The sequence below is a fragment of the Cucurbita maxima genome, unplaced genomic scaffold (genome assembly GCF_002738345.1).
Source record: "Cucurbita maxima cultivar Rimu unplaced genomic scaffold, Cmax_1.0 Cma_Scf00014, whole genome shotgun sequence".
Classification (NCBI taxonomy): Eukaryota; Viridiplantae; Streptophyta; class Magnoliopsida; order Cucurbitales; family Cucurbitaceae; genus Cucurbita; species Cucurbita maxima.
The window spans coordinates 4,703,325-4,724,217 of NW_019272030.1; the positions used below are offsets into that span (position 1 = coordinate 4,703,325).

At 38.7% G+C, this 20,893-nt stretch overlaps 4 protein-coding genes and 1 pseudogene across 9 annotated transcripts; 4 read left to right on the plus strand and 1 right to left on the minus strand.

The window, feature by feature from the left end:
* The first annotated feature begins 446 nt into the window (after window positions 1-446).
* Window positions 447-3,518, plus strand: LOC111488912 (E3 ubiquitin-protein ligase SDIR1-like). 3 transcript variants are annotated; one of them, XM_023136855.1, is made up of 9 exons: window positions 447-718; window positions 1,549-1,649; window positions 1,763-1,817; window positions 1,907-1,959; window positions 2,057-2,285; window positions 2,376-2,490; window positions 2,666-2,711; window positions 2,795-2,920; window positions 3,107-3,518. In XM_023136855.1, the coding sequence occupies exons 2-9, from the start codon at window positions 1,569-1,571 to the stop codon at window positions 3,227-3,229; spliced, it is 828 nt and encodes a 275-aa protein (XP_022992623.1). In that variant the 5' UTR covers window positions 447-718; window positions 1,549-1,568; the 3' UTR covers window positions 3,230-3,518. The 3 variants fall into 3 exon arrangements, with proteins under 3 accessions (XP_022992623.1, XP_022992620.1, XP_022992621.1); XM_023136852.1 differs by having other exon boundaries at window positions 448-718; window positions 1,523-1,649; XM_023136853.1 differs by having other exon boundaries at window positions 448-718; window positions 1,567-1,649.
* A 114-nt stretch (window positions 3,519-3,632) lies between these two features.
* On the minus strand, window positions 3,633-6,072 carry LOC111488915 (peptidyl-prolyl cis-trans isomerase FKBP20-1). 2 transcript variants are annotated; one of them, XM_023136858.1, is made up of 6 exons: window positions 5,934-6,072; window positions 5,282-5,411; window positions 4,652-4,785; window positions 4,468-4,547; window positions 4,076-4,168; window positions 3,633-3,995 (listed from the first exon to the last, which is right to left on the minus strand). In XM_023136858.1, exons 2-6 carry the CDS (start codon window positions 5,388-5,390, stop codon window positions 3,848-3,850), a joined length of 564 nt encoding a protein of 187 aa, XP_022992626.1. In that variant the 5' UTR covers window positions 5,391-5,411; window positions 5,934-6,072; the 3' UTR covers window positions 3,633-3,847. The 2 variants fall into 2 exon arrangements, with proteins under 2 accessions (XP_022992626.1, XP_022992627.1); XM_023136859.1 differs by lacking the exon at window positions 5,934-6,072 and adding an exon at window positions 5,725-5,837.
* LOC111489411 lies at window positions 5,401-8,340 on the plus strand (annotated as a pseudogene).
* Window positions 8,341-8,611: 271 nt separating this feature from the next.
* Window positions 8,612-14,068, plus strand: LOC111488901 (serine/threonine protein phosphatase 2A 57 kDa regulatory subunit B' theta isoform-like). Of its 3 annotated transcripts, XM_023136838.1 has the most exons (5): window positions 8,612-8,868; window positions 9,029-9,164; window positions 9,447-9,498; window positions 9,609-10,930; window positions 13,304-14,068. In XM_023136838.1, exons 4-5 carry the CDS (start codon window positions 9,716-9,718, stop codon window positions 13,661-13,663), a joined length of 1,575 nt encoding a protein of 524 aa, XP_022992606.1. In that variant the 5' UTR covers window positions 8,612-8,868; window positions 9,029-9,164; window positions 9,447-9,498; window positions 9,609-9,715; the 3' UTR covers window positions 13,664-14,068. The 3 variants fall into 3 exon arrangements, with proteins under 3 accessions (XP_022992606.1, XP_022992605.1, XP_022992604.1); XM_023136837.1 differs by lacking the exon at window positions 9,447-9,498 and having other exon boundaries at window positions 8,994-9,164; XM_023136836.1 differs by lacking the exon at window positions 9,447-9,498.
* Window positions 14,069-15,171: 1,103 nt separating this feature from the next.
* Window positions 15,172-17,652, plus strand: LOC111488908 (prohibitin-4, mitochondrial-like). The gene is made up of 3 exons (XM_023136848.1): window positions 15,172-15,517; window positions 15,631-16,221; window positions 16,837-17,652. Exons 1-3 carry the CDS (start codon window positions 15,187-15,189, stop codon window positions 16,950-16,952), a joined length of 1,038 nt encoding a protein of 345 aa, XP_022992616.1. The 5' UTR covers window positions 15,172-15,186; the 3' UTR covers window positions 16,953-17,652.
* The last annotated feature ends 3,241 nt before the right edge of the window (window positions 17,653-20,893 follow it).

Here is a 20,893-nt window from a genome sequence, read left to right on the forward strand (position 1 = left end):
AAACGGAAAATATCTACTAATGGTGAGCTTGATCTGTTATAAATGGTATCAGAGCCATGTGTCAGCGAAAACACTGGCTCCCGAAGTGTAAAAACATCTCTCTAATAGATGCGTTTCAAATATTATTTGTACTTATTTTGATGGCATGTCCAACCAACAAAGGAATAATTTAATTTTAATGTAATGGATAAGAAAATTATTATTTTTATTGTTATTATGAAATTTTTAAAAAACAATATGGTTAAATCTTAAAATGAAAATATTTTCAAAATCATAGGTTGATATAAAATTTGCATTAAAGTTTTAAATTAAAATTAGGGCCATAGAATGGATCGGGTCGGTTGGTTTTTGGAGGGGTATGGGGCATGGGTCGTTCGGAACGCTCGGGAAAAGTATAGAGATTAGAAGAAGCAAAAGCAGGCGTTAGAACATAGAATTTGACCAAATCAAAATACTACGTCGTTTTGCGCATTCAACTCCATCTCCCAAAGCCTACCTTACTAGGAAGCCAAGCCAAGCGAAACACGGGTCGCATAGCAACTCAACGCGTCCGAGTCACTTCCCTCACTAGACTCGCTCCTCCATCTTCTCCGTCGCCACATACGGGTTTTCATTCTCACATAATTTTAAGATACCCCATCGTCAAAACTGTCCGATTCCAAGCAAACTCTGTCGCTTTTGGACCAACACAATCACCCCATTTACTCGATTCTCTTCTGTAAGTCTCGGATTTCCCTCACGAAGGATTATTCTGGTTTGATTATTTGCTGATCCCTGTTCTCTTGTGCCTTAATTTCTTCGGATTCGGTTTCTAGGGTTCCTTAAATGAGTGATTTTTATTTTTATCGTTTGAATTTCACTTGTTTAACTGTCATCATAGCTTATGGGGCTGTAAAATTGTTGCGTCTGTCTGATTCCATTCATGTTTTCGCTACATTTGACTATCTACGGGAGTTGGCTAGGAATGTCGGGAATTGAGAATTTAGATGAAAATAATTCAAAGCTGATCTGGCTCAACCGACCGGTAGTTCTGATTCCGAAGTTGAGCATTTGCATTTTAGTGCAGACCTCAATCATGTAAATATTGGATGTCTGTATGCACTTCAGTTTGTGTGCAGTCATCTTTCGGTCGTTTGGTGTTCATTAGATGGCCATATGATGGGGAATGTCACTGGATGTTTTCCATACAATGCTGATTCATTCCTTAGAGGATATTCAGGATTGATATATTGTCTGAAGGAATCAATAAATTTGAGTTATCTAGTCTTTAATGGAGCAGATGATTAGCTCATGAATGTGATTTATGCATTGAATTTGACAACTAGGAAACAATTAAGAACATGTCAATGCTCACAGATAGACCATTCTCATTGGGGCTGAGAATGATGAATGATTGGTTAATGTAGTAAGGAGATGCGGGCATTATTTGATTCATTTTGTTTGTCTATTAAGAAACTGGAGCCTCTTTCTGTATAAGTTCTGCAGATAATTATCATGAGTTCATCTGAATTTCATTCTGTAGATTCTCATTTCTCTGACATCAACCAGCTGTCGCAACTACTGCAGACATGAGTTTTGTTTTCCGTGGAACAAGAGTTCCAGACATAGAAAATGGTCTATCTGGATTTATACCTGAACGGCGTGCAATGGTATGCTCAATATTTTACACTCTTGACTTGTTAATACCAATACTTGAAAATTTATAGAAACTGCACTTGTCATGATCTTAATTTAAAATATATGTTTTTTCTGCTCCAATCAGCGAGTTCATGCAGCACGTCCTGTTAACTCGAACTCACTTGTCTTTCTTGTCACAGGTACCATTTCACCTATGTACAGACTGATATCTGTTTCATGAAATATTTTTGAACTACTGCATTGTTTTAACTCCTTGACCTTGTTGCAGTACTTTTGTTGTTCATGATGTTAAATTCTCACCAGATGTCACCAAACTTTCTGGTAAGTTTTAGATTTCACACTGGATGAGCAGTAGACTGGTGTTACTCGACCCTTGATGCAAATCTTTACATTTTCTTCCTTTGAAATGCATATTTAGCTCTGGCTTGTGCTTGGTGTGTTTTTGATGGCTACAACATTAAGGATGTATGCGACCTGTCAACAACTTCAGGCTCAAGCTCAAGCTAGAGCTATGGCAGCTAGTGGCCTTCTTGGTCACACTGAATTGAGGTTACATATGCCACCATCAATAGCACTTGCTACTAGAGGGCGTTTACAAGGGCTAAGGCTTCAACTTGCTCTGCTTGATCGGGAATTTGATGATTTAGGTATGGTTCAAGTCTAAAAAGTTCAAGTTCGTTGTTTCTTGTAAAAGTTTTTTTATGGATGATAATGTAGTAAATATTGTTTATCTTCAGATTATGAAACTTTGAGAGCTTTGGATTCTGACAATGCTCCGACAACACCTTCTATGAGTGAGGAACAAATAAATGCTCTTCCTGTTCATAAATACAAGGTTTCTGGTCCTCAAAGGTAATCAGCCCCATACTTGTCTACAGTTCAGAAAGAATTAGGGTATCTGTTGCCTTATTCTAAGATTTGCTTGGAAGACTCATATTCTGTGGAGAAAGATTTTTCAACGATGAAATCCATGCACTTGAGCTTGCACTCATAAACTAAAGTAACGTTTTCATTAAATTATCTACAGCGACCCCTCTGTGAACCAGCAGGCTTCATCTTCAGAGTCTAATGAGGTATTTGTTAGATTTCTTTTTCCTTACGTGTTGATTCTTTTATTGCCTTAAAACATGTACGTGTTCTTAAATTTTGATTGCAGAAGAGACAAGATTCAGCTAATGCAGTTGGCAGTACCAAGGCCTCGGAGGATGAACTTACGTGCAGTGTTTGCTTGGAGCAAGTAAATGTTGGTGAACTCGTACGTAGTCTGCCATGTTTACATCAGGTTTATCTCTATCTCCTTCTCTATCTCACCTTTTCTTCCAAACAAATGGTTGCCGATATTTCATGCAGAAAAGTCATGGACTTGGTTCATTGTTCTTCCCTTAAAATCTCGATACATCTTCTATCTGCATGCATTCCTATACTTTTTTTAATTTGAATTTGGTTATACATGAATTCAATCTTGTAGTTCCATGCCAACTGCATAGATCCATGGCTGCAACAGCAGGGCACGTGCCCTGTTTGTAAATTCAGAGCGGTGTCTGGGTGGTCAGAACAGGGACAAGGGGAAACCGATGCGTATTCGGTTTGATTGAAGGCAAGGAAAATTATCGAACTATGCTTGATGCCTGCTTAAAGCGCAGCGTATATGGATGGACATGGTGTAATTAGGATGAGGGTAGGAATTACAGGAAGTGCAATTGCCGTTTATCTTTGAACTTCTACAAGCCATTTATTAATTGTATTCTTGAAGTTGATCATTTGTTATATAGTCTCTGACCATTGCGAGTGAGAAGAATTTTGTTCTTTCACTATCTTCCATGTAGTCCAAACCTTACCAGCAAGTGCTTGTTATACCTAGAACTTCTCTTTCATGATTCTCTAATGCGTTCAAATCTCCGTCTTCACATTTGAAGTGCAAAATAATATTGTAAAAAGAAAACGATAAAAAGGGCCACTCCTGCCACTCACGCTACAATATGCAAGCATATAAATGCGTTGTCAGCTACGTATGGGCTAATCAGTGAAATTAAAAGCAAAATGCTAAGTTCAAATCCAGCATACAATCAAAATACTCAGCAGCGTGACTCACTATTTGTAGCAGCAAATTCAAATGTATTACAAACCCATGGCTTCAAAGTTTCATCTCATTTATTTTGTTTAACTGACCTCTTGCGTTGTAGATGTTAAATGCAACTGGGTATCGACGTTATTTTGCTTTGTTCTTTCCCTTTCCACACTTTTTGGCATCTAACTTGGCTTGAATGCGGGCAGCTGCCGCTGCTTTGGCTTCGTCTCTCTTCTTTTTCTCCTCCTCTTTTATTGCAGCAGTAGCCTCCCTTTGCCTTTTCAATTCTCTGATTCAACAATGTTGTAAAAAACAAATCATTATGACCAATGTGAAAAAGGTGGATCGTTGAAGTAGTGGATTACTTACTCGAGCCTGGCCCTTTCCTCCGAAACACTGCCTAGACTTGAGCCTTTCCGTGGCTTGCAGGCCACTAGTTCCACCTCGAAAATAAGAGTTGCACTGCAAGAGAGTAAGACAGTTGCTTATGAATTTATGAATTTATCACCTAAAATTGGGGTGCACATATACAAGAGGCATTTGAATAGGAGTATCCATTGCACTTGCAATGGCCGACATACTTCATGAGCAAAATTTCCAAGTGAAAAAAGGGCTGGAAGGTCCGGTCCAAGCCAAAGCAGAATACTATTATTGACAGTAATCGTTTGTACTAAAATGAATTTGAGATATTATCATAAAGCCATTACCAAATCCGGTGTCTCGTTTATCACAAGAGAAAGAAGAAAGAGTAAGGACATTACTTTGGTGGGATGTCTGGTGGAGAACCAGCACTTCCATAAGCATATTCAGGCTTGCAAGTGATTTTAGCAACCTCACCGACCTGTTGGAACAATCCAACAGAACAGTATTCAGAAGAAAAAAAAACAGCACAACATGCTGCCTATCTTTCTGATGGAAAGCTTTTTTTTTTTTTTTTTTTCTTACCTTCATTGTCTTGACAGCAATTTCCCAAGCCTGGATCACGGATCCTTTTCCAAGCTCAAAAGAGAAAATGGTATTATCCTCACGAGTAGAATCAAATACTTCGCCAGATTCAGCGAGAACTCCTTCATAATGCACTGCTCCACTCAACATATGGCAAAAGTTAATAAAACTTTTTGGAGGAACAAAAAGTTTTAAGAATTTACGATCAAGGGTAATTCAAAAACAAATGTGAAGATGGCAGAATGGGATGAAGGGGGATTTGTTAAAAGTCTGAGAGGCAGGTTAATAAGTTGTATATTCTAACTCATGGGAACGTCAATCACAAATAAACCAGAAAGCAGCGGTGGGAATGAAACATGACTAAACAGTCAGGTGACTAATCACACAGTTCAAATTCATGAGACGAAACAATATGTAACCAAGGAAAAAACTCAAATGACAAACAGGGAAGGAAGTTTCTATCTATTCATTGTCTACTTTAAATGCAGGCAGAAACAGTATGTAACCAAGGCTCAAAGGTAACTCGTTCAAGTCTTCCTCTTGAATTTTACTCATATACTATCAGTCTCAGTAGTTTGCAATGTAATGTCAGTGAAAAAGTAAACCATAATTTTGCTTTAAAAAATGTACCATCAACAAGAGGAAGGTCATCGGTTGGAGCATCAGCATTGGCTTTGGCATGCCTTACGATTGTCTTCACAACACCTCCATTCCCGGTTAAATCTACCGTATCACCCATTGCTCACCAAATGCGAACGTACTGAATCAAATAAATGAACATAGATTTGTCAGAACTAGGCAAAATTTCAAGTATGACACCATTTGTCTTGAACAATTTCGAGTTAAACATAATTAAGGAAAGCAGCCCAAATCAAATTTCTTTTCTCCTAATTCTTTCTTACTCCGAATACAAAAACAAAAAAAAAGCCTGATAGAAAAAGAAAACGAATGTGCCAGAAGGTCTACATAAACGCACGAAAAACGAACAAACATATAGCAATGAGTGCATAAAATCGAGCCCTAAACTCAAAAGAAGATGAACAATCGGGAATTGTAAATAAACGCAAAATAACCTGCACAGAATAGCAACAACTTCCAGCAATTAAGAGAATTTTGCGTCTACCAAACTACAAAGCTCCACAATTCACTCCATTTATCCCAATTCATTTCAATTATTTTACTACCGAAAGGAAAAATTAACAGAAATGAAAATTTGCAATCATCCTGAAATATAGTTTGAAAAGATTTGAGTTTGAGCGAAGAGGTTTTGAAAACTACGAACCCAGAAGCGGAAATTTGGGAATCGGGCCAATTCTGAGAGGATATATCGTGTGCGGGTCGGATCGTCGCGTCTGCTGTTGGCCATAGGCGGCGGGATGGAGCGCTGATTTGGGAGAATTGCGCAGGGTCTGGTTTAACCTCAATGTCACGCCGCACGTGTGAAGGACGTGTAACATTTTGCTTCAATACGACGCTGTTTGAAGGACATCAATCAATTTTAATAACAAATTAACCCACAGCCATAAAATAAAATTATAATACCAAAAGAAAAATAAAAAAAAAAACATTGTCAGAAGTGGGACCCACCCCATGCTCAAAAGGGTCAACATTTGAACGGCACGATTCGATTCAAATTATACCGACAGCCAAAGAAGAACCCGAGCTCTGAAACTGCCCTGCCCCCACTCACCATTTACCCTCTTCGGTTCCCTGTATGTCCCCGGCCCCGCCATGAGATAGGAGGAGACGCAATGTCGTTTCTTGGAGCGCTCTCTTCTGGTGCACCCTCTTCCTCGTTCTCTCGTTTTCTCCACTTTCACATTATCCATTTTTTGCCTCGTCTACTATGGTATGTTTTTTTTTTCCTTCCAATTTTTGTTTCGATTTCCATCCCCCAATTGCTTCAACTGATTTCTCTTTAGATTTCTGCCTGATCGATCTCCAGAGCTGTTGTGCTTCCGGAATTTGCTTCTGTCTTTGTTTGGAATTTGATTTTTGAGATTCCATTGGATGTTCATAAATTGTGTAACAGATACGTTTCATCCTGACCTGGTTCATACTCGGCGAACTCTGGTGAACAACGTTTCCAATGATTTCTCTCTTGATTTTGGGTCATCGGTTCAAGAAACAGTGACCCTCCCGGATCAGGCTCTCGTTTTTCTCAACCCACCCACTGTTCGACCATTTGCCTAAGAGGATATCGACTGTGTTTATTTTGCGGGAAAGGCGTTGGAGTTCCGGAGATGGCGGGAAGCGATCTACGTGGATGGTGAGGATCATCTTCTGAAGCAAATGGTCCGGTGCCCACTCCTACCTCGTGGGTTTACAGTTTCAATTAGAGTGAGATCCAACGCTCATCTCCAAGGTGGAAACTCGCACCGGTGGAACTCTCTTGTGTACGAAGTACTAGTCGGCCGAGACAACACCACCGTGGTCTTCGTCAAAGGCCTCAATCTCCGCCCTGAACGGGTCTCCAACGCGTCGAGATGTAAGTGTGTTTACGGCTTGGGATTTTCGGAAGGTCGAGTTTTTGCTAAGATCCGATGTCATGTCGCTTGCTCAAGAAATTGCGTGCTGGAACACCCCTGAGTTTGCTCTGCAATCCCAATAGAACCCATGATTTTTAAGTATCCATTAGAGTGAAAGGCGGAGGAACTTGGCATTCAGTAGCCCGCCCATTGCTCCCATCAGGATCCACAACACCTCACCGGAAGCCCCACGAGATGTGCGTATGCACAGTGGTGCGCAGTTTCTTAAGGAATGGATCATTTACCATGCCATCTCGATGTACGCCGCTGGTTCATCTGTGGAAACAACAGCGTTGACGACATAGAAGACGTGATTGCATCAATGTCCACTGTCAAACACAACATTTCTCGACATATCTGGCCCTGGATTAAGACCCAATAAGCTGGCTCGCGATTCTTGCAAGTGGGTCGGATTCATTGATGTCGACAAGTTCTTCTACCTGCCAAATTGGCTATCTCTGCTCGACGTGCTCAGAAACCAAGCCAAAAACGTTACCGTTGGGGAGATACGCGTGTCCTGCCACAACTTCGGCCCATCCGGGCTGTCACGGATGCCGCCGCAGGGGGTGACGGTGGGGTACACTTGCAGGAAAGCGGTGGCGGAGAGGCACAAGAGCATCGTGAACCCGGAGGCTTTGAACTCCACATTGATCAACATGGTGCATCATTTCCACTTGAGAGATGGGTTTCAGTGTATGAATTTGGAGAGGTCTGAGATGGTTATAAACCATTACAAACACCAAGTTCGGGAAGTGTTCAGGGAGAAGTTTCACAGGCGTGTGGCGACGGATTGGCAGGAGGAGCAGAATGTGGGCTCAGAAGGACAGAGCGCCAGGGCTGGGGACTAAGGCAGTGAAACCAGAGGACTGGTCGAGCCGTTTCTGGAGGTCAATGACACTGGGCTACGGGAAATGATTACATGCAGCTTTTAAACACAAAATAGAAAAGAATATGGCGTTGAAAAATTATGCATTTAAAAGAGGAAGAGAATTGTGAATCTAATCTTCCATGAAGAGGACCCAAGATTATTAGGTCAGGATCACAAAATTTAAAATTCAAGAATAATTTTGAAAAATTAAATTAATAAATAAGCATAACCATAAAAATCTGTAGAACTATTTATTTCCATTTTAAATACATTAGTTAGATACAAGTTGATGATTTAAGAATATTTTTATAAACTTCAAAGTTTTTTAGGAAATATATAATTTATTTATTTAAATATATAGCTGTCTTTTGAGACTCAAATTTTTTTTAGAACAATAATTTAGGGAGAAATTCTTCCAAAGTTTAAGCCAATGAAATAAATAAATCTGAAAAGGAAATAAAAAGGGAATGTTTTTGAATGAAAAAAAAAGAAAAAAAAAAAAGAGGATGAAATTCCAAAGATAGTAGGAAGGGAAAGGGAGGAAGAAAATGGAAAAGGTGATTATAAAAAAAACTGTTGTTTTGCTAAACAAAGCATTGGAACAACGATGAGAACAGCAGCTATGGATTGCTGTTCCCTAACCTAACCTTTTTTGCTACTCACTGGGTTGGGTTCCAATCTCCTTCTCGGCCCTCTTCTTTATCCTTCTCCTCTCTCTTTCTTCGCCTCTCTCTCTCTCTCTGTGTTCATTTCTTGTAATAACAGGCGCACCTGGTCTTTCTTTGACACCCTAAATCCACATCCATGTCTTCTATACATATGTAATTCCAATTTCCCTCTCCTCTTTAATTTTACTTCCTCACATGTAACTTACTTTTTCCCCTCTTCTCGCACCGCACCCTTTCTTCCTATTTTTGATTTTGAATCTAATTTGAATGTGGCTCAGTTTTGTCATCCCCTTGCTTTTTGGGAATTTTGCAGGCTGCTTTTGCTGGAGATTGGTGTGGGTCAATAGATCATGCCCAGATCTTGTTCTATCTTGATCCGCTTGCTTATCTTCTCGACCTTAATAAAGTGAAGGAGAATAGAGGCGGAGGAGAGAGACGAATATAGCGAGGTGATTAGCTACTGCCCTTTTCTTCTTTTTGTGGTTCAAGATGGAAGTCAATGTTTCTTCAGCTTGCTCTTATGATTCTGCTTTAAACGATCTTAAAATGTTTCATTTAATGTCATTTTCCTCTGCATCTGCCCATCTGGGCTTGTTGGTATAACCCCAGAGGAGAAAACCTGGTGTTATTTTCTTCATGGTAGAGTAGGCCTTTTTTCCCCCTTCTTCTTGAACTCAATAAATAAGGAAACGAAAATTTGAAGTGCTAAACATATTTAGTTTCTCAATCAGGAGGTTTTTCCCCACTTGATTGCACCATTTCCTGTAAGGCTATACGTTACTGGTATTGTCATTGAAATGATTTTAAATCTTATGCTCAATTTTCTCTCTTTTCTTTTTCAAGATGGAATTTGGTTGACTACATTCCGGAATTTCTTGTTTTTTTTTTTGTAGGTTGTTCATTGATCCATGTAAAAGAATCTGCATCTGCTTTAGCAACTAGAGAATTAGTGAGTGTTTTGAAGTGAACAAGGAAAATCTTTTGTTTTTCCATTGAAGTCATGATTAAACAAATACTTAATAGGCTTCCTCGAAAACCTTCCAAGTCAACCGAGCATCGTGAAGGAGCAGGGACAACCGTCTCTTCTTCGCATGCCTCTACAAGTTCAAGGAGCAATGATGTAGTAGCTAACCACCATGCCAACACTGGAACTGGATCTTTTTCTGGCCCCAATTCTGCTTTGAATGCTGGAGTAAATCATGGGAGTAAGTCATCTCAAGGGCTCAATGCAAAATCAAATGGTAACTCACAAGCTTCTTATGAGGCACTGCCGGGTTTCAAGGATGTCCCAAATTCTGAGAAGCAAAGTTTGTTCATTAGAAAGCTGAACATGTGTTGTGTGGTGTTTGACTTCACCGACCCGTCAAAAAACCTCAAAGAAAAGGATATCAAACGACAAACACTGATAGAGCTTGTTGATTATGTGGCGTCTGCAAATGGAAAGCTATCAGAAAATGTTATACAAGAAATTGTAAAGATGGTGTCCTCAAATTTATTTAGAACACCTACCATTCCATCACGAGATAGCAAAGGTTTAGAAGCCTTTGATCTTGAAGAAGAGGAGCCCTCAATGGACCCTGCATGGCCACATTTACAAGTTGTCTATGAGTTTCTGCTCAGGTTTGTGGCATCGCCTGAAACAGATGCAAAGTTGGCAAAGAGGTACATCGATCACTCTTTTGTTCTCAGGATGTTGGATCTTTTTGATTCTGAGGATCCTAGAGAGAGGGATTACTTGAAAACAGTTCTGCATCGCATATATGGGAAATTTATGGTACATAGACCATTCATCAGGAAATCAATCAATAACATTTTCTATCGGTTCATTTTTGAAACTGAGAAGCATAATGGGATTGCAGAGCTTTTAGAGATTTTGGGAAGTATAATCAATGGATTTGCTCTTCCTCTAAAAGAAGAGCATAAACTCTTTCTGGTTCGAGCACTTATCCCTCTTCACAAACCTAAATGCATACCCATGTATCACCAGCAGTTATCTTACTGTATAACACAATTTGTGGAGAAAGATTGCAAGCTAGCTGATACTATCATAAGGGGCTTACTGAAATATTGGCCAATTACAAATAGTTCGAAGGAGGTGATGTTCTTAGGTGAACTTGAAGAAGTGTTAGAAGCAACTCAGCCCGCTGAGTTCCAGCGTTGCATGGTACCCTTGTTTCGCCAGATTGGACGTTGCTTGAGCAGTTCACATTTTCAGGTAGACTATGTGGAGTTATTTTTCGTTTTTGCTCAATTTACTAGCTTCTACTCCTTTTTAGCTTCATGATGATTTTTACCAACATGTCCCTACCCTGGGAAGTAGAATAGGTATTAAATACTCAAAATTTGATGCTTACTATTTTTTGCCACACAACGTAGGTAGTGCACTAAAGATTTCTTTGCATGCTTTTAGTTTTTAACCAATATCTATCTGGGATTTAAGTATGACCTGTGAGATAGGTTCTTAGGTTGGTTAATTGACCTGTGAGATGATATTAAGGAAGGGAAATTGGTGAAACTAATCTAGAATCCAAAATTTTTATAGATGATTTTTCTAACCTTTTTGACAGGTGAATTATCTTTTTACCCTCAGGTTACATAAACATCAATTGCCCAGAAAATTTCATCCTCCTCTATCATCTCTATCTTCTTTTATGCCTTCTCCTCCCTCTCTTCCCTCATTCCAACCTTTTCTTTTGAACTTTAATCCACGGCACTGTTCTTCTTCTTATCTCTTTTTTTCCCTCACCTTTGTCTTCTCCCTCCCCACCCTACTCCAATGTGACTTGAGTACCACAACTCAAAATGGTGAAGAAAAATATTATGTAATCCAGTTTGAGGTTCAAAACGATCATTTCTAGGATGAATGGTCTAATAAGTTGCCTTCTAGCATATATATATATATCAAAAAGTTACTCGAAAAAATAAAATTCATCCATTTTGGTCAACTGAGCTCGAAGTTATGACTTATACTTAGATCATTTTGGCTTCTAAAGGCATTAAAAGCCGAGAGGCTTTAAAATTTTCTTAGTTGATATGCTTGGTTGGAAGTCACAAAAAAAAATGTATGAATACGAGTGGTCATTTATCTAAAATAGGTTTGGCAGGAGCAGCGGGCAAGTGCTTGGTAGAAGACAAAAAAAGTGTTTCGTTTCATTGGAAATTATGACCAAAATATGATCTTAATCTGCTTTCGATTGTACAATACGGTCTCGGGTCAATCCTAGATTGTATTGTACGATTTAGGATCGATTGATCAAGTGCACACTAAGATCATTAATGGTCATATCTCCCTCGATACAAGTTTATTTTAGCTAAATGACCCCTCGTTCTCATATGTTTTTCATGTTTTTTCCAATCATGAATATAAGTTCCGAGCAAAATCTTAAATCATCTGGATTTTTTAATGCCCTGAAATTCGAAATGAAGGAAGTTTAAGTATAACTTTGAGCTCAATGGAACAAATTAATAAAGTTTTTTTTCAATAACCTTTTGAGACATGCGTGGTAGTGGATAGCTTATTTGATCATTCATCCCAAAAATGGTAGTTTTTAATCCCAATTTAGATTATACAATGTTTTTCTACAACATTTTGAGTTTGCTTAAACTATAGTGGGAAGAGAGGAGAAAAAAAAGAGATGGAAAAAAAAATGTTGTGGATCGAAGTTGAAAAAGAAAAGGTTGGAATGAGAGAGAGAAGAAGATTAGAGTTTTGAATTTATATATGACTTAGTTTTTTCATATTTAATATTAACTAATGAAAACGGTGGGTTCTAGCCCTCACCTTTATCCGTTAGCACTGTTGTTTATTTTCTTTCATTCTGGCAATCTCTTTAAAGCATGAGACGGGCTGGGAACATTATCTCTTTGGAGCTTAAGTGCAAGGTGCTAGGAATATGTGAAAGGAAGAATAATATTAAGTTTTAGAGCTGGAAGTTCAAATCCTATTTTTGTCTGTGAACTTTCATGCTTGTTCTTTTTGGCATTTAAACTTCAAACATGCTATCTTAGTCCCTAAACTTTAAAATGTTCTATTTTAGTCTCTAAACACGGTTGAGACATTTATCTACAATGACATCTCCTCATCATTTTGGTAAACAAAAAATTTGCTAAAATGATTTTTTACTAAGAATTTAGGGTCTAAAAAGCTCGAAATGGAACTGATAGCTCAAGGACCAAAAGAAATGAAGGCTTTGTTTAAGGCTTTAATATTAGTCAGAGAGTGATTGTCTTTACTACAGTCATCCTAACAGTTCTCTCCCGTGGTTCTTTTACGTCCTAAATGGTTGAAGCTTAGGCAGAAAGGTGCTTAGGGTGCATTGAACTAGCTCACTTCCCCTTGTGGTTGCATAAGTGCACTTTCCGAAACAGGGGATGTTACTGACAAATATTTTGATAACCTGTGATCTAGAGATGTATCCTTGTTAGATTAGTGTGATTATCCATGTAGTCTCACAGGTACCGTTTAAATATAGCTGCTGTTGGAATAATTTTGGAGGATTATTTGTCTATTTATTCAAGTAGAAAGAAATTAATCTTCTTCTAGATTCCTTGTCTCATGCTGTACCATGTTTATCTTGTTCATTTTCAGGTGGCTGAAAGGACTCTGTTTCTATGGAACAATAGTCACATCGAGAACCTAATCAAACAGAACCTCAAAGTGATTTTGCCGATTATATTTCCTGCACTGGAGAGAAATTCAAGAAACCATTGGAACCAGGCCGTACAAAACTTAACACAAAACGTCCGAAAGATCTTCTTGGATGCTGACCCTGAGCTGTTTGAGGAATGTTTGCTCAAATTTCAAGAAGAAGAGACACACGAGAAGGATACGAAATCTAAGCGCGAGGCTAAGTGGAAACGCTTAGAGGAGATAGCTGCTGTGAAATCTGCAAGTAATGAAGCAGTTCTCGTCTCTCCCAAAGTAGCCTTACGAGCACCATCTGGCTAGCTAGCTAACAACAGAACTTCAAATGGGGGTGTTCAGCAGATTTGGTTTTCCAATTGGTATGTGGGCATAAAAGTTTATCTAATCACTCACCTCACCATGTGATGAAAGCAGCAGCCGCAGTTAAATTGGTCGTCCCATTATGAACAAATTGGATTGAGGTGCAGTGAGAGAAAGTTGATATTGGTGCTCATAGCTGAGATTTCTATTTTGCATACCTTTTCTGTGTATATGTGATTGGGAGGGGGGTTGGATTCGGGTTGGAAAATTTCTGTTTTATTGTTGAATGGGTGAAAAGCAAGAACGAAATTCAATTTTTTTCATAATTGTGCTCATCAGTATCTGGATGATGGTCCCTTGTAGTTTACTGCTTCTGTAATTCAAGTTATTGGTTTCTTTTTTTCTGTCCCTTTCTGGGTACCTCTGGATTTCAATTTGTTTGAGCAAATGATATATACTCAGATATTTTGAAGTGACTCTAAACGGCACGGCAATGGAGATTTTGTAGCTGTCATTTTGGATGCAGAAAGTATGAGTTTGGACCATCCATTGGTTTTAGCTTGATACCTAAAAATCTTTGCAGATCATTCAGGCAGCTTTGAATGTGTTGATCAATCTTGTTTGTCCTCCCCCATCAATCACCAATAAACCACCTGTGTAAGTCATGCAAGAATCGCAAGAAATGCAGAACACATGGTCCCAAATCTCCACTACTCTTGTTGAAGAGAGTAGAGATAGAAATGCAGAACGCATTAGACCAGATCTTGAAGGACTTAATTCTGCATTATGAGAGGCTACATCCATGTGTAACTAAGAGCATAGTAATGCAGAACGCATAGATAACAATTCTTTGGAGCACTTTTGGTATCCACATGTCATGTGTGCTGTGTGTTTTGCCTCACTAAACTTGTGTGTTTTTAAATATTTATCTGTTGGGATGGAAACATAGTGCTTTACTATACGACATTTACCCATGTTAACAATAAAAGCGTAGTCTACATCAGTATTTTAATGCATTTCTAAAGGATGCAGACTTTGCCAAGTATCCATATTGATATAAGAAGTTGAATACACTTCTAAGATAAAAATAAAAGATCTTGAGAGTGCCAAGATCACAACGTTACACACGCAAACTAATTTTTCTATCTAGAATTGTCCCCAACCACCATTTTGATGATTGCTTCGCAGTCTCATAATCTTGGAAGGCAACTTGGTTTAGCTCCACAGAGTCAGAAAATTCCCTGCTGAATTCCAAGTGTTTTGTTCGACATTGGAAAGTGAGTTTCTGAGGTTGTGTAGTGATGTCTACAATGAAAGCTTGCTGAACCCATGGAAGCAAAAAGTGTTTTCCTTCCCCGACAGTCTTTGCGTTTATTCGACCTTGAAACCGATCAAAGATTACAGCTCGTTCACCTTCACGTACAGTGTACACGGAGGCACTAAGAACTGAACTCTCTTCAACCAAAAAAGGCGGCTAATCATTCTTTTATTAGGGTTTAGTAAATCGAAGTTCGCAAGGGATTTGGATGGGAAGTTGTAACGAAACGGAAGAGACTATATTGCGATTTGGAATTGAAGGGGAAGATTTGGGCCGCCCGTGGGTTGGGCTGCTTAAGCTGGGCCGCGCGTGCGTTGCGCTGCTTAAGCTGGGCCTCCCGTTTGGTTGGGCTGCTTCCGCTGGGCCGCCCGTGGGTTGCGCCTGCTTAAGCTGGGCCTCCCGTTTGGTTGGGCTGCTTAAGCCGGGCCACTTCTTCTGTTCTCAAGACCCTTCTTCAAAACCCTACTTCTCAAGAAAGATGAATAGCTTCTTCTCAAGAACGACTCACCCGCTTACCAAGGTTGCTGGCTTTGCTGTTGGTGTCGGCGTGTATCCTCGGTTCTTCTTCAAAACCCTTCTTCTCTAAGAATGATGAATAGCTTCTTCTCAAGAACGACTCACCTGCTTACAAAGGTTGCTGGCTTTGCTGTTGGTGTCGGCGTGGTATCCTCGGTTGTAAATGCCTCTATGTACACCGTCCGCATGGGTGAACGAGCAGTCATCTTCCATCCATTTGGAGGTCGTACAGACAACACCATCGTCGGTGAAGGAACTCATTTCTGCATTCCATGGCTTCAAAAGCCCTCTATATTCAATATTCGTGTTCGACCTTACACTTTCAGTTTTGTTTCCAATACAAAGGATCGTCAAGAGGTGAATTTGACGGTGCGTGTTCTCTTTCATCCTGATATCCCTTACCTCCCACATAATCATCAAACTCTCCCTTCTATTAACCATAAGGATCTGGATGCTGTGGTCTCCAAATTCACCTCTCATGAGCTTGTGGCTAACTTGATGGATGTCTCCGCTCTTATCCGTGAGGCACTGGCTGCCAGGGCTACAGAATCACATATTGTCTTAGATTACGTATCCTTCACCAATGTCTCCTTTAGTCCAGAATTTTCCAGGGCTTGCGAGTCCGAGCAGGTTAGTAAGTTTGCATCAAAGCATCAAAAGACGCCCGAGTTGAATGAGATTTTTGAGGTTGCTCCTAGTAAGAATAATAAAGCATCCTCAGCATCAGGTGAGGCCAAGCATCAAAACATGCCCAAGTTTGAAGATGTATAATATTCTGTGATTTAGAAGAACTAGTTTGATGGATAGCTTATGCATATCAATGGCATTCTGAATTTTATTTTATTATTTTTTTTATCTGGGTTTTTGTTTTTGGGTTCATTTTTAATTTGAGTTTTTGTTTTTTAAGAATTTTGACTTCTATTCTTTTTTGTTTTTTCTCTATTTTGACTCAATAAAATATGAGTTTTTTTGTCTTTTCTTCTATTTTGACTCAATAAAATATGAGTTGTGAAACATGAAACCAAAAACTTTAGAGCTGAACCGAAGTGCCAAAATTAAAATTTCTCTGTTTCGACTCCTTGTTAAGCAAGTGAGTCTTTCTTGAGAAGAAGCTATTCATTCATTCTTGAAAAGAAGGGTTTTGAGGAAATCGATCTACTTTGTGATTTATTATATTTAGGGCATCCTTCATGGTAAAATATGTCTAAGAATTAAGAATGGATGATATTTGCCATTTTGGGTACCCTCATTTTAGGAGCTAGATAGCAATTTTCCTTATTTATTTATTCGGTTATAGTTCATAAATATTAAAACGTCTCTTAACTCAAAATTCATATTTCAGAATCTTTCAGCCCCAATCTCTACCCTGGAGATCGATTTCCTATACCCTTAAGCAGCGCAACCCACGGGGCGGCCCAGCTTAAACAGCCCAGCCCACGGGCGGCCCATCACGAGTAGCCCAGCCCAGTGGCGGCCCAGCTTAAGCAGCCCAGCCCACGGGCCGCCCAGCTTAAGCAGCCCAGCCCACGGGCCGCCCAGCTTAAGCAGCCCAGCCCACGGGCGGCCCAGCTTAAGAAGCTCAGCCCACGGGCCGCCCAGCTTAAGCAGCCCAGACCACGGGCGGCCCAGCTTAAGCAGCCCAGCCCACGGGCGGCCCAGCTTAAGCAGCCCATCCCACGGGCGGCCCAGCGTAAGCAGCCCAGCCCACGGGCGGCCCAGCGTAAGCAGCCCAGCCCCCCGGCGGCCCAGCTTAAGCAGCCCAGCCCCCGGGCGGCCCAGCTTAAGCAGCCCAGCCCCCGGGCGGCCCAGCTTAAGCAGCCCAGCCCACCGGCGGCCCAGCTTAAACAGCCCAGCCCACAGGCGGCCCATCACGAGCAGACGCAACCCACGGGCGGCCCAGCTTAAACAGCCCAGCCCACAGGCGGCCCATCACGAGCAGGCGCAACCCACGGGCGGCCCATCATTTTCGTGTTTAGTTATCAAATTACTAAACAAATTTACTTGAAATCATTATTTTTCTTTTAGAATAACCGGATAAATTGTCCCTATGGTAGTTTTCCTTGTTGCGGATAATTTGTCCCTATGAAGTTTCCTTGGTGGGGTTATTATAATTTTGACTATCTAGGTCTACTGAATGAGAATTTAGATACACTACAAATTTTCGGCTATCTAGGTCTATTGAATGAGAATTCAGAACTACCCTACAAATTTCGATGCCTTGTAGTTTATGTGCATAAAAAAAGAGAAGCGCTTCAGCTCATCTCAAAGTTGTGAGCTTTCTAGGAGAATGGGGCTTTCTAGGAGAATGGGAGTTTCAGATAGTCATTCAAATTTCGTAGGAAATGAGAGGAGCGAAGCAACTCGGCCCAGAGGGAGAGGAGCGAAGCAATGAGATATACAAACAAGACGAATGAGCGAAGCAACAAAATCGATAGGGAGAGGAGCAAAGCAATGAGACCAACAGACGAGGCTCAGGAGCAAAGCAATGAGACCAACAGACGAGGCTCATGAGCGAAGCGACTTTACCGGAAGGGAGAGGTTGATGAGCGAATGAATCCGTTCCCCTTTTTCAATAACAAAAAAGGAAAGAAAGAAAGACCAACTATTAAAATATTAGTAAAACCTTCTTTATCTGGAGCAATAACTATTATATGGAACAATTTAAAACTACACCCCAAGTACACCCTAGTCGAAAAATGGGTTTCTTCATAGACCCAAGCTAACGAAAAAAGGGTTGATACAAAAAAAATCACCGCTTAGAAAAGGGTAGTCATAAACCCAAGCAACCAAGCCACACGGTGTTTTCGTTCGCCTTTTTTATTTCGTCTCCTTTTTGCCTTTCTAGGCAAAAGTTTCATGCAAGCCTTTTTTTTTTATTTTGTCTACCTTTTCTAGGCAGAAGTCTCATGTTCATGCAATTGATTTTGTTACTATTAAACATGAAGGTTTCGAAAATGTGATAGCACTCTGTTGTTTCTTATTTAAAAAGATCATCAATTCCTAATGAAATGAATGTAGCAGTGGCTTGCTGGAACCCCAGATTCAAAAGATCATCAATTCCTAATGAAATGGATGTAGCAGCGGCTTGCTGGAACCCCAGAGTCTTTATTTGATCCAGGATGTGTGATGTATATGTCATTCCGAAGTGATCTATTAATCTACTAATAAGTTGTTTAATGGCAGTTCCATCTATCACTTTATTGTGAAAGACCAGATCAGCCCGTTCCGCCATAAGTACCTCCATATTACCCTGAGTGGGGTTCGACAATAGGTTTGAGGTTTGTCTCCTTTTTGCCTTTCTAGGCAAAAGTCTCATGCAAGCCTTTTTTTTTATTTCGTCTGCCTTTTCTGCTTTAGGCAGAAGTCTCATGCAAGTGATTTTGTTACTATTAAACATGAGGGTTTCGAAAATGTGATGGGCCGTGTTGTTTCTTATTTCGTCTCCTTTTTGCCTTTCTAGACAAAAGTCTCATGCAAGCCTTTTTTTTATTTCGTCTGCCTTTTCTGCTTTAGGCAGAAGTCTCATGCAATTGATTGTGTTACTATTAAACATGAGGGTTTCGAAAATGTGATGTGAGATCAATGATAAATTGTTTGATAATTACGTGAGATCAATGATAAATTGTTTGATAATTCGGTAAGATCAATGATAAATTGTTTGATAATTATGTAAAATCAATGATAAATTGTTTGATAATTATGTGAGATCAATATCATAAATTGTTTGATAATTCAGTGAGATAAATTAGATCAATAATAAATTGTTTGATAATTCGTGAGATAAATTAGATCAATGATAAATTGTTTGATAATTTTGTGGGATCAATGATAAATTAGATCAATGATAAATTGTTTGATAATTCTGCGAGATCAATGATAAATTCGATCAATGATAAATTGTTTGATAATTCTACGAAATCAATGATAAATTATTGGATAATTCTGCGAGATGAATGATAAATTAGAAGATAAATTGTTTGATAATTTTGCGAGATAAATGATAAATTAGATCAATGATAAATTGTTTGATAATTCTGGGACATCAATGATAAATTGTTTGAGAATTCTGCAAGATCAATGATAAATTTTTGGATAATTCTGCGAGATCAATAATAAATTGTTTGATAATTCTGTGAGATCAATGATAAATTGTTTGATAATTTTGTGAGATTAATGATAAATTAGATCAATAATAAATTGTTGGATAATTCTGCGATATCAATGATAAATTGTTGAATAATTCTGCGAGATAAATGATAAATTGTTTGATAATTCTATGGGATCAATGATAAATTAGATCAATCATAAATTGTTTGATAATTCTATGAGGTAAATTAGATTAATGATAAATTATTTGATAATTCTATGAGATAAATTAGAGTAATGATAAATTGTTTGATAATTTTGTGAGATCAATGATCAATTAGATCAATGATAAATTGTTGGATAATTCTGGGAGATCAATTATAAATTGTTTGATAATTCTGTTAAATAAATTAGATCAATGATAAATTGTTTGATAATTTTGTGAGATAAATTAGAGGAATGATAAATTGTTTTGATAATTCTGTGACAAATTAGAACAATGATAAATTGTTTGATAATTATGCGAGATTATTAATAAATTGTTGGATAATTCTAATTCTGCGAGATCAATCATAAATTGTTGGATAATTCTTATTCTGCGAGATCAATCCTAAATTGTTGGATAATTCTTGTTTTGCAAGATCAATCATAGATTGTTGGATAATTCTTATTCTGCGAGATCAATCATAAATTGTTGGATAATTCTTATTCTGCGAGATCAATCATAAATTGTTGGATAATTCTTATTCTGCGAGATCAATTATAAATTGTTGGATAATTCTAATTCTGCCAAATCAATCATAAATTGTTAATAATTCTGGGAGTAATTCTGCGAGATCAATTATAAATTTTTTGATAATTATGTGAGATCAATAATAAATTGTATAGATTGTTGGTAGATAGGAATCCCGTAAAAACTTCTTACGAAGAATGGGCCAGACCGGGTCATTTCTTGAGAACAATAGCGAAGGATCCTAATACTATCCTTGGATTTGGAACATCAATAGATTTTTGGTAGATAGGGATCTCCTAAAAACTTCTTTCAAGAAATGGGCCAGATCGGGTCATTTCTTGAGAACAATAACTCATGGTTCTGATACTACCACCATTTTCTCGAAAATTATTTAATGCCCATTTTCTCGAAAATTATTTAGTGCCCATTTTTGGCAACTCTCCATCATCTTGGCTGAGTGGGACGGTGCTCGAACACAAACAAAGAGTATAAATGTCATTTGATACATTCTCAAAAAAAAAAAAAAAAAAAAAAAAAAAAAAAAAAAAAAAAAAAAAAAAAAAAAAAAAAAAAAAAAAAA

Coding starts and splice junctions, on each gene's coding strand:
- LOC111488915 (XM_023136858.1), bottom strand. CDS start 5,390: ATGGGTGATACGGTAGATTTAACCGGGAATGGAGGTGTTGTGAAGACA. Junction 4,548..4,651: donor TTGCTGTCAAGACAATGAAG/GTAAGAAAAAAA, acceptor TTGTTCCAACAG/GTCGGTGAGGTTGCTAAAAT. Junction 3,996..4,075: donor GAGGAAAGGGCCAGGCTCGA/GTAAGTAATCCA, acceptor TTGTTGAATCAG/AGAATTGAAAAGGCAAAGGG.
- LOC111488901 (XM_023136837.1), top strand. CDS start 9,716: ATGATTAAACAAATACTTAATAGGCTTCCTCGAAAACCTTCCAAGTCA. Junction 10,931..13,303: donor TGAGCAGTTCACATTTTCAG/GTAGACTATGTG, acceptor GTTCATTTTCAG/GTGGCTGAAAGGACTCTGTT.
- LOC111488908 (XM_023136848.1), top strand. CDS start 15,187: ATGGGAAGTTGTAACGAAACGGAAGAGACTATATTGCGATTTGGAATT. Junction 15,518..15,630: donor GGTTGCTGGCTTTGCTGTTG/GTGTCGGCGTGT, acceptor GCTTTGCTGTTG/GTGTCGGCGTGGTATCCTCG. Junction 16,222..16,836: donor TAAAGCATCCTCAGCATCAG/GTGAGGCCAAGC, acceptor TTCATATTTCAG/AATCTTTCAGCCCCAATCTC.
- LOC111488912 (XM_023136855.1), top strand. CDS start 1,569: ATGAGTTTTGTTTTCCGTGGAACAAGAGTTCCAGACATAGAAAATGGT. Junction 1,650..1,762: donor TACCTGAACGGCGTGCAATG/GTATGCTCAATA, acceptor TGCTCCAATCAG/CGAGTTCATGCAGCACGTCC. Junction 2,712..2,794: donor CATCTTCAGAGTCTAATGAG/GTATTTGTTAGA, acceptor TTTTGATTGCAG/AAGAGACAAGATTCAGCTAA.